This window comes from Perognathus longimembris, chromosome 11 (assembly GCF_023159225.1).
Source record: "Perognathus longimembris pacificus isolate PPM17 chromosome 11, ASM2315922v1, whole genome shotgun sequence".
Lineage (NCBI taxonomy): Eukaryota > Metazoa > Chordata > Mammalia > Rodentia > Heteromyidae > Perognathus > Perognathus longimembris.
Window position 1 is genome coordinate 21,825,586 of NC_063171.1, and position 14,795 is coordinate 21,840,380.

Consider the following 14,795-nt stretch of genomic DNA (forward strand, 5'->3'; position numbering starts at 1 on the left):
TTGCCACTCTCTACTAGCTTTTTCTCTCAAGTTTGGTATTCTATCACTTGAACCATACATCCGCTTCCAAGAGAAAAGTCTTAAAAGCATCCAAACTGAAAATTGAATGCAGAGGAACAAAGGTAGAAAAAAGTGAGGGCTGGGGATATGGCCTAGTGGCAAGAGTGCTTGCCTTGTATACATGAAGCCCTGGGGTTCAATTCCCCAGCACCACATATACCGAAAACGGCCAGAAGTGGCGCTGTGGCTCAGGTGGCAGAGTGCTAGCCTTGAGCAAAAAAAGAAGCCAGGGACAGGACAGTGCTCAGGCCCTGAGTCCAAGCATCACAATTGGCAAAAAAAAAAAGAAAGAAAGAAAGAAAAAAAGTGAGACTTCTTTTTAGAATTCTGAAGTCAACAGGTTGGTGCTGGAAGGAAAAGACTAACCTAACCTATCACTCTATGCCAACTTAAGATAGCTTTCAAAAATGAAGAGGAAGTTTACGTAACATGAAAGTAGACATTTAGGAAAATCTAAAGATAACATGATACTTGTGATGAAAGATTAAAACTTCCCCTCTAAGATCAGCAATAAAACAGGAGTCTTTGCTTTTATTATTGCTGCTCAACAGTGTATTGTAAATTCCAGCCATAGATTTAGATAAGAAAAACAAATAGCATAAATTGGAAGGGCAGAAGTGGAAGCTATCTCTGTTCACAGATGACCTGTTCTATATGTAGAAAATTCAAAGGTACCATTTTAAAATCCACTCATCTACTGAAAGACTTTGCATTTAAATCATCCTAAAGGATCTTTGCCAGACCATGCAAAAATATGTTACCAAAATGTGCTGGGGGGGGGCTGGGGATATAGCCTAGTGGCAAGAGTGCCTGCCTCGGATACACGAGGCCCTAGGTTCGATTCCCCAGCACCACATATACAGAAAACGGCCAGAAGCGGCGCTGTGGCTCAAGTGGCAGAGTGCTAGCCTTGAGCGGGAAGAAGCCAGGGACAGTGCTCAGGCCCTGAGTCCAAAGCCCAGGACTGGCAAAAAAAAAAAAAAAATGTGCTGGGAATGGTGGTATATGTTTGAAATACTAGTGTAAAAAGGGCTCATAGTCTGAGATCAGCCCTTGTAAAAAACAATATCCTACCTGAAAAATAACCTAAAGAAAATGGGCTAGAGCTGTAGCTCAAGTGGTAGAATGCTTGAAGTTTCTGAGATTAAACCCCCTGTATGGCCCCTGAACAACAACAACAAAAATGCTTTGAATATTTTGGATACCAGTTTTAGTTAGCTAAGAATTTTACCAAGACTTTCTTCCAGTTTGTGGCTTATCACTTCATTGTCTGAATTAAATTTAAATGGAGACCAATTTTGCTTTTGGTGTCTAAAAACCAGGCCATCTAGATTTTTTTTCTTGTCTTACCTTCTAGGAGTCAGTTCTCTTGAAAGAAGTGGTATTTAACACTCCATACTAGGTCCTATTTCTATTTATCTTTTCATTGGTACCCAGTTTTCTCATTTTTAGCGTTATTATTTATTTACTAAGCATTTCTTTTTTTTTTTTTTTTTTTTTTTTGGCCAGTCCTGGGCCTTGGACTCAGGGCCTGAGCACTGTCCCTGGCTTCTTCCCGCTCAAGGCTAGCACTCTGCCACTTGAGCCACAGTGCCGCTTCTGGCCGTTTTCTGTATATGTGGTGCTGGGGAATCGAACCTAGGGCCTCGTGTATCCTAGGCAGGCACTCTTGCCACTAGGCTATATCCCCAGCCCCCTACTAAGCATTTCTTGAACACCAGTATATTTCAAGTTTATCCTACCAATAGAGCATATATTTAAAATATAATTAGATTAAATAAACTCGTAACTTTCTCTTGCATTTAGAAAAACATTTTTGTCTCAAAATTCTTTTCAGCATGTATTAAGACTGTGCCTCATGCTGCTATACTTTATATGCTTTGTCATTGAGTTACATCAGTACTTGTTTGTGATTTTATAACTTTCTATTATTATACGAGAATTCAATTGCAAGAAACAGAGAAGTCAAGTTTTGAAAGGTGGAATCCGTAATATTTATTAGAAAGCCAGTGACTGCAGGAGGACACATGTCCCCAGAAAACTTGGAGCCTCAAATACACTTAACACTGTTAGAAAACTGAGGCATGAGGGCAGTAAAGCAAAGAAAGAGCATGGAAAGAATCCCAGCATACCCAATCAACTCTAATGGAGAGTTTAAGAGGGACACCATGGTGACCTAAGGAGAGTCAGCAGACACAGGCAAGGTACAAAATGGTGCCTGAGCTGGTTGGGGGCCTAAATAGGGTCCTGGACAGGGGCCAGGGTCAGAGAGAGCTCAAGAGTCCAGCAAGTTCATGGCACAGGATTGGCAGGTCCAGTAACCTATTGTCCAAGTCCCTACCCCTACCTCTAGAAATTCAGCCCCAGGGTCGGACTTCATCTTCCTCCATCATAAAGATGAGATGGCACCAGTTAAATCTATAAGTTAAACTCTATCATCCACTAGGTGAGCAAGATGGCGCAGGCACCATGATGGTGCCCATTAGACCCAGTATCCTCATTTCACTATAATAAATTTATTCATTTTCAAAATTTCTACCCTTTCTCAAAACTTAGTTTTCTCAGCTTTGTAAATAACTGATAGAATATGCTATCACTAGTATTTTTTCCTCAACACAGTGGTTTGATTGTGAGATTGGATCAAACAATAACTAACATCAATAAAACAAAAATCCCTTCTTTAAATAATGGGGGAAAAGATTGGGAAAATGTATATGGGTTTGTAGTCAAGCAATGTCACAATAATTTTTATTCTTAAGTATTATTTATGTTTAGAGGTTAACTGCAGGGTCCTGGCCTAAAACCTCAATTCTATCAGAAGATATAGGCATCTGTAGCAATTGCAGTTTGATGATTTCAGACACTAATGTCCAAGTACATTGCTTCCATATTACATGTTTTAGAAGAATCTTATTTCTAAATTAATCTTAATGGTTTATGTTTTACATGCTAGGGCCTATTGAATCTTTGTAGAAAATTATTTTATGGTAGAGTCATTTTTTTTAGTTTAAGATCTGAACTTCTTTCCTCTCTCCTACCTTCCCTTCTTTCTCCCTGAAAACATTTGTTTTTCTTTGTGATTGAATTCAAAGTTGTACATGTGAATTTATTTCTCATTTAGAAACTTTTTATAAATCTACAATGGTTTTACTTATCACATTTATGTTTACTTTTTCTTTTTTTATGTTTACTTTTTCATCCTCACATTTTCATGCTAACTTTCATATTATCCACATAGAATATTATCTCATAGTCAGTTAAGAATATTGCTTTTAGGTAGCTCTTCTGTTATTGAGATGACCCAAGAGTCCTGTCTGGCACTACCTTAAAATTGTGACTAGGGTTTGAAGAGTACAATTTCAGTGTTTGCTAGAAAATTAATGTTTTAATTGCATGTTGCTTTAACCTATATGTTGTTATATCATAAATTATCCGAAAAGCCACATATTGGAGGATCGAATCTTGGAATTTTATTAGAGCATTAGCAGTCTGCAGGCAGCCAGTTATTACAAAGGCGTGCAGCCCACAAATACACTTAACACTATCAGGAAACAGGCCAGAAAGGAAAGATAGAACAAAAACAATACCAACAAACCAATTCAGCTCCAATGGAGAGCCATGGTGAATGGAGATGAACCAGGAGACAGGACACTGGACGCGAACAGGGAGACATGTGGCATGGCATAATGGCACCTCTGCTAATCTGACCCTAAATAGGGTCCCAGTCCCAAGCTTGGGACTGACAAGTTTAATTACCTATAGGCCATGTGCCCACCTCTGTTTTTGGATTCAGTAACACCCATCACCTGGGGATGGGACTTCCCTTCCTCTAGGAATCCAGTCATAACCATCAAGACAAGGTGCCAGATAGTACAGCTTGCCATGTGGCCCATGATGGCATTGGCCAGATCTGATGTCTTTTTTTTTAAATTTTTTATTATCAAACTGATGTACAGAGAGGTTACAGTTTCATACATTAGGCATTGAATACATTTCTTTTTTTTTTTTTTTTTTTTTTTTTTTTTTGGCCAGTCCTGGGCCTTGGACTCAGGGCCTGAGCACTGTCCCTGGCTTCTTCCCGCTCAAGGCTAGCACTCTGCCACTTGAGCCACAGCGCCGCTTCTGGCCGTTTTCTGTATATGTGGTGCTGGGGAATCGAACCTAGGGCCTCGTGTATCCGAGGCAGGCACTCTTGCCACTAGGCTATATCCCCAGCCCCTGAATACATTTCTTGTACTGTTTGTTATCTCCTCCCTTTTTCCCCCCTCCCCCTTCCCCCATGAGTTGTTCAGTTGATTTACACCAAATGGTTTTGCAAGTATTGCTTTTGGAGTCGTTTGTCTTTTTACCCTGTGTCTCTCAATTTTGGTATTCCCTTTCAGTTTCCTAGTTCTAATACCATTATACACGGTTTCCAATGTACTCAGATGAGATACAAAGATAGTGCAGATACAACCACAGGAAGGGGATACAAGAGGATCATCAGTAATAGAAGCTATGGTTTCACATCACATGTTGAAAGTAATTACAACAGTGATATAACAGTCATTTCCATAGTATGGAGTTCATTTCACTTAGCATCATCTTATGTGTTCATAAGGGTATGGCTATTGGGCTCTTGTGATCTTCTGCTGTGACTAGCCCAAACCTGTGCTAATTATTCCCTATGAGGGAGGCCATAGAGTCCATGTTTCTTTGGGTCTGGCTCATTTCACTTAGTATAATTTTTTCCAAGTCCTTCCATTTCCTTATGAATGGGGCAATGTCATTCTTTCTGATAGAGGCATAAAATTTCATTGTGTATATGTACCACATTTTCCTGATCCATTCGTCTACTGAGGAGTATCTGGGTTGGTTCCATATTCCAGGTATGACAAATTGTGCTGCGATGAACATTGTTGTGCTGGTGCCTTTAGTGTGTTCTTGTTTGTGGTCTTTGGGGTAGATGCCCAAAAGTGGGGCTGCTGGGTCATAGGGGAGCTCTATGTTTAGCCTTCTGAGGAATCTCCATACCATTTGCCAGAGTGGCTGAACCAGTTTACATTCCCACCAACAATGAAGTAGGGTTCCCTTTTGGCCACATCCCTCCAACATTTGTTATTGTTAGTTTTCTTGATATAGGACATTCTTACTGGGGTGAGATGGAATCTCAATGTTGTTTTGATTTGTATTTCTTTTATGGCCAATGATGTAGAGCACTTTTTCATATGTCTCTTGGCCATTCTCATTTCCTCATCAGAGAAGTCTCTTTGCACAGAACGGAACTTCCTTAACAAAGACCCTGAAATGCTACAAATCAAAGAAAGGAGGGACAAATGGGACTACATCAAACTGCAGAGCTTCTGCTGGGCAAAGGACATAGCTCGCAAGATAAACAGAAAGCCCACAGATTGGGAAAAGATCTTTACTGGCCATACAACGGACAAAGGCCTCATATCTAAAATATATGCGGAACTAAAAAAATTACATTTCCCCAAAACAAAACCGTAAAGAACCAATAGTCCCCTCAACAAATGGGCTAAAGACTTTAAAAAAAAAAAAAGATCTGATGTCATTTTTCCATCTTCTTTTTTCCTCCTATAGATACCAGAGAAGAAAGAAAAAGAAGCAAAGAGTGGTTTTGGTGGGCCAGTTGTTAGTTCTCTGTATCATGAAGAAACCATCAGGTAATTTCTCTTCTGATTTTTATTAATATAAATATGTACAACTATATCATTAAATATATTTATATAATATGCACATATGACATGTGTAACATCAGCCCCTGGGAGGGTTCCATGCAGATTCCTTCCCTCCTCCCCCCTACCCACTCACCCCTATCTACCCTCTTTTTAAATCTCTGCCCAGTACCTGTGTTACCTAGGTAAATGGCACACCTGGCAGTTACCTCCCCTTTCTCTGAGGTCACATCTGACTCCACCTGGCTACACCTCCCTACCTCTGCGCTAAATAAGGCATGGCCCAGCAGTGTTTTAACCCTTCTCCAGCCAGTTGTTATCTCAGCCATAGGCCAGCAGTTCAGAAATAAACTTTTCTTTCCTGCCTGAATATCAAGTGGTGTTCTCTTTCATCTACCTTTAAGAACTCTTATGTATGCGCATGTACATATGTTGCATGCACATACACATATTGTGAAATAGATATGTATCTTGAAATCTGCACCTTTCCTTAATAGAAACTGTTATGGTGTTTTCTCTAGTAGGACTGGAAAGTATATAATCTTTTAAAATTAATAAGTATCAGAATCAGGGGCTGGGAATATGGCCTAGTGGCAAGAGTGCTTGCCTCAAATACATGAAGCCCTGGTTTCGATTCCTCAGCACCACATATATAGAAAAGGCCAGAAGTGGTGCTGTGGCTCAAGTGGTAGAGTGCTACTAGCCTTGAGCAAAAAGAAGCCAGGGGCTGGGAATATGGCCTAGTGGCAAGAGTGCTTGCCTCCTACACATGAAGCTCTCGATTCTATTCCCCAGCACCACATATATGGAAAACGGCCAGAAGGGGCGCTGTGGGAGGTGGCAGAGTGCTAGCCATGAGCAAAAAGAAGCCAGGGACAGTGCTCAGGCCCTGAGTCCAAGCCCTAAAAGAAGCCAGGGACAGTGCTCAGGCCACTGAGTCTAAGCCCCAGGACTGGCAAAAACAAAACAAAACAACAACAACCAAAAAAACCAGAATCAGTTCCAAAGTATCTAAATATGTGAATATAGTCGTATATCAGTCATTATCAAGGTCAAGTCACTACATTTCTTACACATAAATGTTGATAGAACAAGGTTTTATGTTTTAGACAAGCTAGAGTTTAATAGATTTTTGTGTTTTTCTCAAAATACCACTGTATTTTAAAGATTCTAATTGTAATAATTTCTTTACTCTAAAAATTAATTAGAAGTCTTTTTGGAGTATAAAATGGTACAACCAATATTAAAAACTGGAGTTTCCTCAAAAAATAGAAATAGAATATAATTTAGCAATGGTATTTCTGGGTCTATATATCCAAAGGAATTGAAAGCAGAATCTCAAAGGCTTATTTGCACAGCACTGTTCATAGCAGCATGATTTACAATAGTCAAAAGGTGAAAGCAACAAAAGTGTCCATTGGTGAATGATTAAACAAAATGTACTGTCTGTAATAGTGGAATGTTATAAATGTGCTGTATTTAATAATAGAATTGCCTTGAAAATGAAATTGTGACATATGCCTACAATATGAATTTTGAGGACATTATACTAAGTGAAATGAACTAGCCACAAAAAGACACATACTGTAAAAGTATGCTTAAACAGTGTATCTAAAGTAGTAAAAAAAAAAATCTTTGAAAGTATGTAGTGGGGAATTGTTTAATGGGATAGAGATGAAAAAGTTCTGGAGATTGGTTGTACAATGATATGAATATACTTTGCATTTCTGTACTGTGTACTTACAAATGGTTAAGATGATAAATTTTGTTATATAGAGGATTTTTGCTGTAATTATTAAAAATGAAAGAGTATTTTATATTATTTGACAAAACATTGTTTTGGTTTTATGTGCAGAATTTTTTTTAATAATCCTTCTAGTCCTGTATGTGTGTAAATCAGAACAGTTCTTTGCTTCTTTAATTAAGGAGTCCTATGACATATTCATCTAAGATAGTTACTTTACAAACTAAACAAGAAAGGGAACCTTTAATATTCTGAATTGCTTTAGTTCTAGTATTGCTTTACTTATTAAAATGTAATAAATAGTTCAAATGGAAAAATAGCTTTACCCAAATTTATCAAAGGGAAATATCTATCTTAAAATGAAGAGGAAATTGTATAAAAGAAATTTATACTTCACTCTTCCAGGAAAGGGTTTTATTAACATCCCACATAAAGAAGTAGCTTATACTGAACTACAAGGAAGTGCTGTGAAAGGAAAGTTATTGACACCTCTAGGAATCAAAACTTTCTTGAAAGCCCAGAGTTTCTATTTGTTGGCTAGGCTATCAGTTAATGCAGAGAGGACCCGTCTCTCTCTCTCTTTTTCCAAAACAAATACACTATTTTTACTTAGATTATATGTTTCCTTGAGGTGAGACAGGGACGGTTAATAGGGCTAGAAATACCCGTTAGTGCTATACCTGGCCTGGAATACATTTGTCACCCCAATCTCTGTGATAGAACCTTGATGAAAATTTTAAGGAAGCACAGTTTAAAAACATTTTTTAGAATTTAACTTTTCCCTCAATTTTTATATATTCAGAAAGTACTTGTGGGTTTTTCTTTCATATGTTCTGACTTCAGAGTCTTCTCAAAAATGACATTTTAGAACCTTAACTCTATTAAAGTTTATTTAACATTCCAATCAAGTCAGGAAACTTTAAGGACTATTTTTCTAGGTAATAGGAAAGGTGGCAGTAATTTCTTTTCTGTTTCATTATAACTCTTTGTTAATACTTTTGTTACAGCATTTCATATTATATATATATACATTGAATTCTAATTTTTTAAAAAATCCTATTCACTAAGCTTTTAGTTGCTGACATCAAGAATTATGTCTTATTCATTTTCTATCCTCATTTTCCGAGGAAGGTCCCCAAACTTGGTAAAGTATACAATAAAAGTGTCCTGAACTGTATACTGTATACTACAACTTCTTTTCTCAAGGAACTGATCGTTTATAGACTATCAGTATGCAGTAGTATTAGCTTGATGACCCCACCATAAAAGAGAGCAGCTGGTTTGGTGTTCCCACTGTATGCCAATCCTCTTTTCCTAAACGATCAAATGAATTTATAGGCTATCGTTCTTTCCTAGCTAGATAAGTCAGTTCCTTCACTTTGCTCTTTAAAAAAGATTACTAAGCTTGACTTACTAACATTATCAGTCATTTATCTGTAAATAATAATAGTTTTTCTTTTAATGTGCTAATTTGCTTAAGGGATATTAGATTCTAGTATTTTCCAAAATGACATGCTGAGTAGTTGCTTTTAGAATGTTCAGGGACATGACTGAGCATAGTAACTTTATGGAACATGAAGCTAATCAAACAATCCCCAGTTGAAATGAGAGTAGGAATCTGGGTAAGAGTATTACTGAGATAAATTATTTTCAGAGTTCTTCTATTCCACTTCCCCCACCCACTCCTTAGTGAAATGACTTTTAGATTTAATCCAGTACTTAGAACTTTTATCATTAGGAAAAATAGCAAAGAATAAAGTATAAAATAGAGATTTTAATTTAGCTCAACATGTTTATTATGAATCTACAATGAGATATAACTGGACATTTATACTCAGCTGCTTTCCTTTTGAATAGTATAAGTCTTAACATTTTAATTTTCATGCATAATAAATATTACTTGAGTGAAATAGAAACCTTAGCATTGGGCAGAACTGGGTAGTCTTTGGCCTAGTCTCATTAAATCATTTTACTCTTCTGATGGTAAAGTCCAAGTCTTCATATTCTGGAATATATTGTTAAAATATGAAACAGAAACATGAAATGTGAAATATTGACTTTTACAAAACAACTTATTTTAAATAGTTGTATAAAGGAGTTTCAATTGCAGACGTCAGATTATGAGTATAATGCATTTTTATAAACATCACCCTCCTGTTGTTCTTTCCCAACATAGAACGCCTTTTAACTGTCACAAACAGTAATTTTATTAATGTTTATATAGAGCAGAAATCACAATTAGTCAAATCCTTATATTGGGAAAATCATTTTATTGTGTAACAGAATTTCATTATAACAAACTAGATTATAATAAAATTATCCTATACTGAAACATTGGATTATTCCAGTAAAGGACTTTATATAGTCCCTGTGATTTCTGAAGAAATATCATAATATAGTTTCCACAATGAAAAGAGATTATTTCCTGACATTTATTTAATCAGATTTTGCTTGTACTGTTTTAAAAAGGTCATCAAACAAAGTATTTTGAGGATCTATTTGGAATACTTTAATATATAAACTTCTAATTGTTTTCACACTTGTAAAGATGAGGAAAATAATTGTCTAATAAATTCATTTGATTAGACTTGAGCTCCAGTATTGGGGCAGCTTTCCTGACTAATTTGTATAATAGGTGATGAATTCTGAACCTGGTTTTTTTAGAACTCAAGAATTTTTTTTTTTGTTTCTGTCGATCACAGGGCTTGCAACTCAAGGCCTGTTTGCTCAAGGTTAGTGCTCTACCACTTTGAGCCACAGCTCCACTTCCAGCCCATTTTTTGGTGGTTAATTGGATATAAGAGTCTTGAAGGCTTTCCTGCCCCAGCTGGCTTCTAACCAAGGTCCTCAGATTTCGGTATCCTTGAGCAGTTAGGATTACAGACAGGGGCCACAGCACCTGGCCTGAAATGTTCTGAGTGAAGGGTTGCTGGATTCAATTCTTCCTGCTTTTTTATGATTTTAATTTTCATTCTAATTTTTAAAAAGATGATATTATGTTGTAGGTATAAGACCCTCTAGTAATATCCCAGAGACCTAACACCAGTTTCTCTTTCTGAAGTGAGTTAATAATTCTGTAATACAGAAAGGCATTAGTGTGAGTCAAAGTTAAGCCCAAAATATGGATCCAGATCAAAGGTATTAATACGTTGATTCTACGACTCCTTAGCTGTTCCCTTATTTACTGTAAAATGGGGATAATGATAGTACCCATTTTTCATGTTATTTAACTTGGTTAACTCTAAAATTTTGTTAGTATTGTTACTTAGCATAGGGAGTCCATAAGAAGAGACCAAGGGCTGATGTTAGGAGCTAAAATTATAGGTTAGACTGGTTGTAAATAACAAATTATTCTGCTTGTATGAAAGAAATTGAAAAAGGGAAAGCTAATGCTATCAGATCTGTGTTTGGAACTGTAGCAGTAAATGTCCCAAATCTAAGTCAAGTTACCTATAATTTTGAGATTGACTGTGTTTCATTTGTACTGCAGGTGAACAAAACACTGTAGTAAGCATATTGCCAATTACATATTACAGTAACATATTACAAATTACATGTTGCAAGGAGTATAGTATTAGGAAAATAGAGGAGAAAGGATGGAAATAGGAGGGACTTGATCTTCCACAGGTGGGGACTGTTGATTGAAGAACAGTGAGGGACAGCAAGGAGGATCGGAGGTTGTGCAAGGAGGTGGATTTTGGGGTCTGGCTTATATGGGTCTTAAAGGAGTAAAAATCAGTCTGCAGTTACTCAGGAGTTAGGGGCAAGTACTTTCAGCTAGGCCTACAGTGAAATGTTCAGCCTAGGGTGTCTGGGACTTGGAGGCCAGGCCAGGCCTGGAATGATCTACCTATGGTCAGACATGGGGTCAAGCATGTTTGTGTTCACCTGGTGTTTTGTTTGACCTAAGGAAATAAGGTGAGAACCAATCCTTCATGTATTACATATTTTGGTGACTTGCATACTTAGATTTGATCTTAGTGCTGACATTACTGCTGAAATTAGGAGACTAATTTAAAGTACAATAAATGAAATGCGCACAGTACCCATACCACCCTGCAATAAAATTTAGTCTTTGTTATATTTTTTGGTTGATACCATAGAATCTATCAGAGTTTTATTAATTCTACTTACACAGGCAGCCATCTAGACCTTCTCTCTGCAAGACTAGAATAGAATACAACTGAAATGATTGATGGGTTCTAGAATTGATTAGTTGTTCTATGAGACAAATGAACTGTTTTGGCAGAAAATACCAGAGATCCCTGCTTGTGGTCAGACAAAGCCTGTAGAATTTTAAAGAGATGGTTTCTTTGACTTAAAAAGTTACAATTTTCTAAACAGTGATAGGTTTTAGAAATATTTTTAAATATCTTTTCATTAGTTGCTTGCTCATTAGTCCTATTAAGTGGATGAATGTGAGTAAAAAACTAGAATGAAAGTGTTTGTCTTATGTTTTAATATTATATTGTGATAAAAAATATAAACTAGAATGAAAATAGCATAAAAGCCTATCACTCCCACATAAATGGTCCTCTAAGATTTTCCTAAAGAGATTTGATTGGATAGAAAGATACAGAGCACTTATGGTTTTATTGTATATCGTTTATAAAAATCAGATGATATAAATTCTTATTTATTCATAACTTTACAGTCTTAGATAGTAACTTATTTTTAACAAATCTGTTTAAAGGCTAAGGAACTGCACACATTTGTGTTAAGCATATTTTTTGTTTTACAAATTGAATACTTGGATTTTTGTGTTTTTAACAGCTCAGCCATGGTAATACCAGTATCCCAAAGATGCCACTGCCCTTAGAACTAAGAACTTCCCTCATCTGTTTGGTCAGTGGTAGTATAATCTTTTTCTATTTCACTGTTGCTTCTGATCAACATTGTTGTTAACACTTTGATGATAGTCATAAATTAGATGACATACGTCTTGTTACATTTTGGTTATTCTTTAAGGACTACAGAAGTATGTATAGGCAAGTGGGCAACTCCCCCTTGAGGATCTGACTGCTCAGAATGAACTTGAGTTATGGATTTATTCAGCCTGTAAAACCTCAGCTGGCATAAATAATTGAGAAAGCAAAGGTTTGTCTGTGGTGCATACCTCAGGGACTCCTGGCTCTTTTCCTCCTCTCTACCTCCCTTTCTTATGAAAATGATCCCAGTTGCACTCCTAGATAATAACACACCAAGCAATTAAAAGCCATGGGTGGCTGGAGAGAGGAGAAAAGGTTTAGTTAATGAGCTTTTCCTCTTTCAGTGCCCATGAGAGCCTCAGGAATGACAAGGCGATTAAAGCTAAGAGATAATTATAGATTATGTGAAAATAGGTCCCTTGGGACAAGCAGGTCTTGACATAAACAGTAAGTGTTGTAAGAGTCTCCTGGCTCACATATTCACCCTTTCTAATGTGCTTCACTTAGCTCCTCTGTGCTCAGTATCATGATGCCATCAACCAAGCATATAAGCAAATCACCTATTTGTAGATCAACAGTCTTTTCTGGATTAAAGACAATTCATCAGATAAAGCTACCACTTGTTTTTCTCTCCTCTATTATTCCTATTTTTCTTATTCTTCTTCCTTTTCCCCCTTTATTTTATTTTCATTTCATTTTATTTTTTGGTGTTGGTCCTTGGGCTTGGACTCAGACTCGAGGCCTGGGTGCTGTCTCTGAGCTTTTGTGCTCAAGGCCAGTGCTCTGCCACTTGAACCACAGTTCCACTTCTGAATTTTTGTGTTTAATTGGAGATAAGAGTTTCAAGGACTTCTTCTGCCTGGGCTGGCTTTGAACCACAATCTGCAGATCTCAGCTTCCTGAGTAACTAGGATTATAGATGTGAGCCACCAGTAGGTACCTGGCTTCACTTTATTTTACCTCTTCTAATCTTTTCTTTTCTCCTGTATCCTTGTCTGATTGTATCTGTGAACTGCTAGTCATATAGATTTACAAAATTTGATATGCACATGTACATATATACATTTGATAAATGTAGTTATGAGTATGTCATATCTAATATGATAGTTATATATCTTTGGTCTTGTCTTCATGAGTGTGCCTGAAGTCCTAGAGGAAGAAAAGTCCCACCCCCAGGTGATGGGTGTTCTTGAATCCCTGGGGTGTGGGGGGGACACATGGCCTATGGGTTACTGAACCTGTCAGTCCCAAGCTTGGGACTGGCAGCTTCCTGTGACCCTGTCCCCTGACCAGACCTTATTTAGGGTCAGACCAGCTCAGGTGCCATGCCACATGTCTCCCTGTTTGCATTCTGTGACCTGTCTCCTGGCTCATCTCCGGTCTTCATGGCATCCCAAGTCAGCTCTCCATTGGAACTGAATTGGCTTGTTCTTTCTTTCCTCCTTGGCCTGTTTCCTAACAGTATTAAGGTTATTTGTGGGCTGCAGGCCTTTGTTAACAACTGGCTGCCTGCAGACTGCTAATGCTCTAATAAAGACTCCTTCAGAATGAACAAGGAGCCATTACCTTCTCTTCTAATGCCAGATTTCCTTACCCTTTTGTTGACACTGCTCAGACCACATTGCTTATTTTTATTTCTTGGTTTAATTAATAGTTGGTAAATTAACTTATGACAGTTGTTAGGTTCAGGTATAAGAAGTGACTCCAGCTTATAGCATATGGTATATTCTCAAGATAATAATGATAGCTAATATGTATTGATTGTGTATTATATGTTTGTACATATAGTTAGTAACTGCTCTTAATTACTATGCATACTGGTTTCTAAAATGTTTGTGGAATCATTGTAATTTCTAGTTAAATAAAATTGAATTTGATGGTTGTTTTTATATTAATACACTGAATATCTTCAGTTTTAAATTTTAAATTAAGTCCCTTTTCCACTTAGTGTCCCTAAAAGTATGCTTTACTGGTAAAATTAGTGTCTAGCTTTTCATTTATCACTATACTGATGATTATGTTTCCTTTTGATTAATTGTTTTATTGATTTTAGACCTACCTTAGTGTTGAGAATGTAATTCAGATCTGTAGAGAAACCCTTTAGCAAAGCAGATCTATAAGACTTTCCTAGTGTAGTTACTGATTTTCCAGGGGACTGATCAGAATTGAAATACATTTTATCTTAAAGCCTTTAAAATATCAGCTATTTTTAATTAACTATATTTAAACTTAAGCAGACTTGAAGAGTTAAAAATAAATTTTCACTAGTCACTTCTTTTGGGGGGCTGGGTACAATTTTCATTTAGATTTGTACCATACGACAAAGTAAATATTGCTGCTCATCCAACAAATACTCATGGATTATTTTGCTTTATGTAGAAATTT

At 36.9% G+C, this 14,795-nt stretch overlaps 1 protein-coding gene across 1 annotated transcript in view; it reads left to right on the top strand.

The window, feature by feature from the left end:
- Window positions 1-14,795, top strand: part of Acbd6 (acyl-CoA binding domain containing 6) — a 155,969-nt gene that overhangs the window by 66,665 nt on the left and 74,509 nt on the right. Inside the window, exon 4 of the mRNA XM_048356489.1 lies at window positions 5,644-5,726. Coding sequence (XP_048212446.1) covers window positions 5,644-5,726 — 83 coding nt within the window. The remainder of the gene's footprint in view (window positions 1-5,643; window positions 5,727-14,795) is intronic.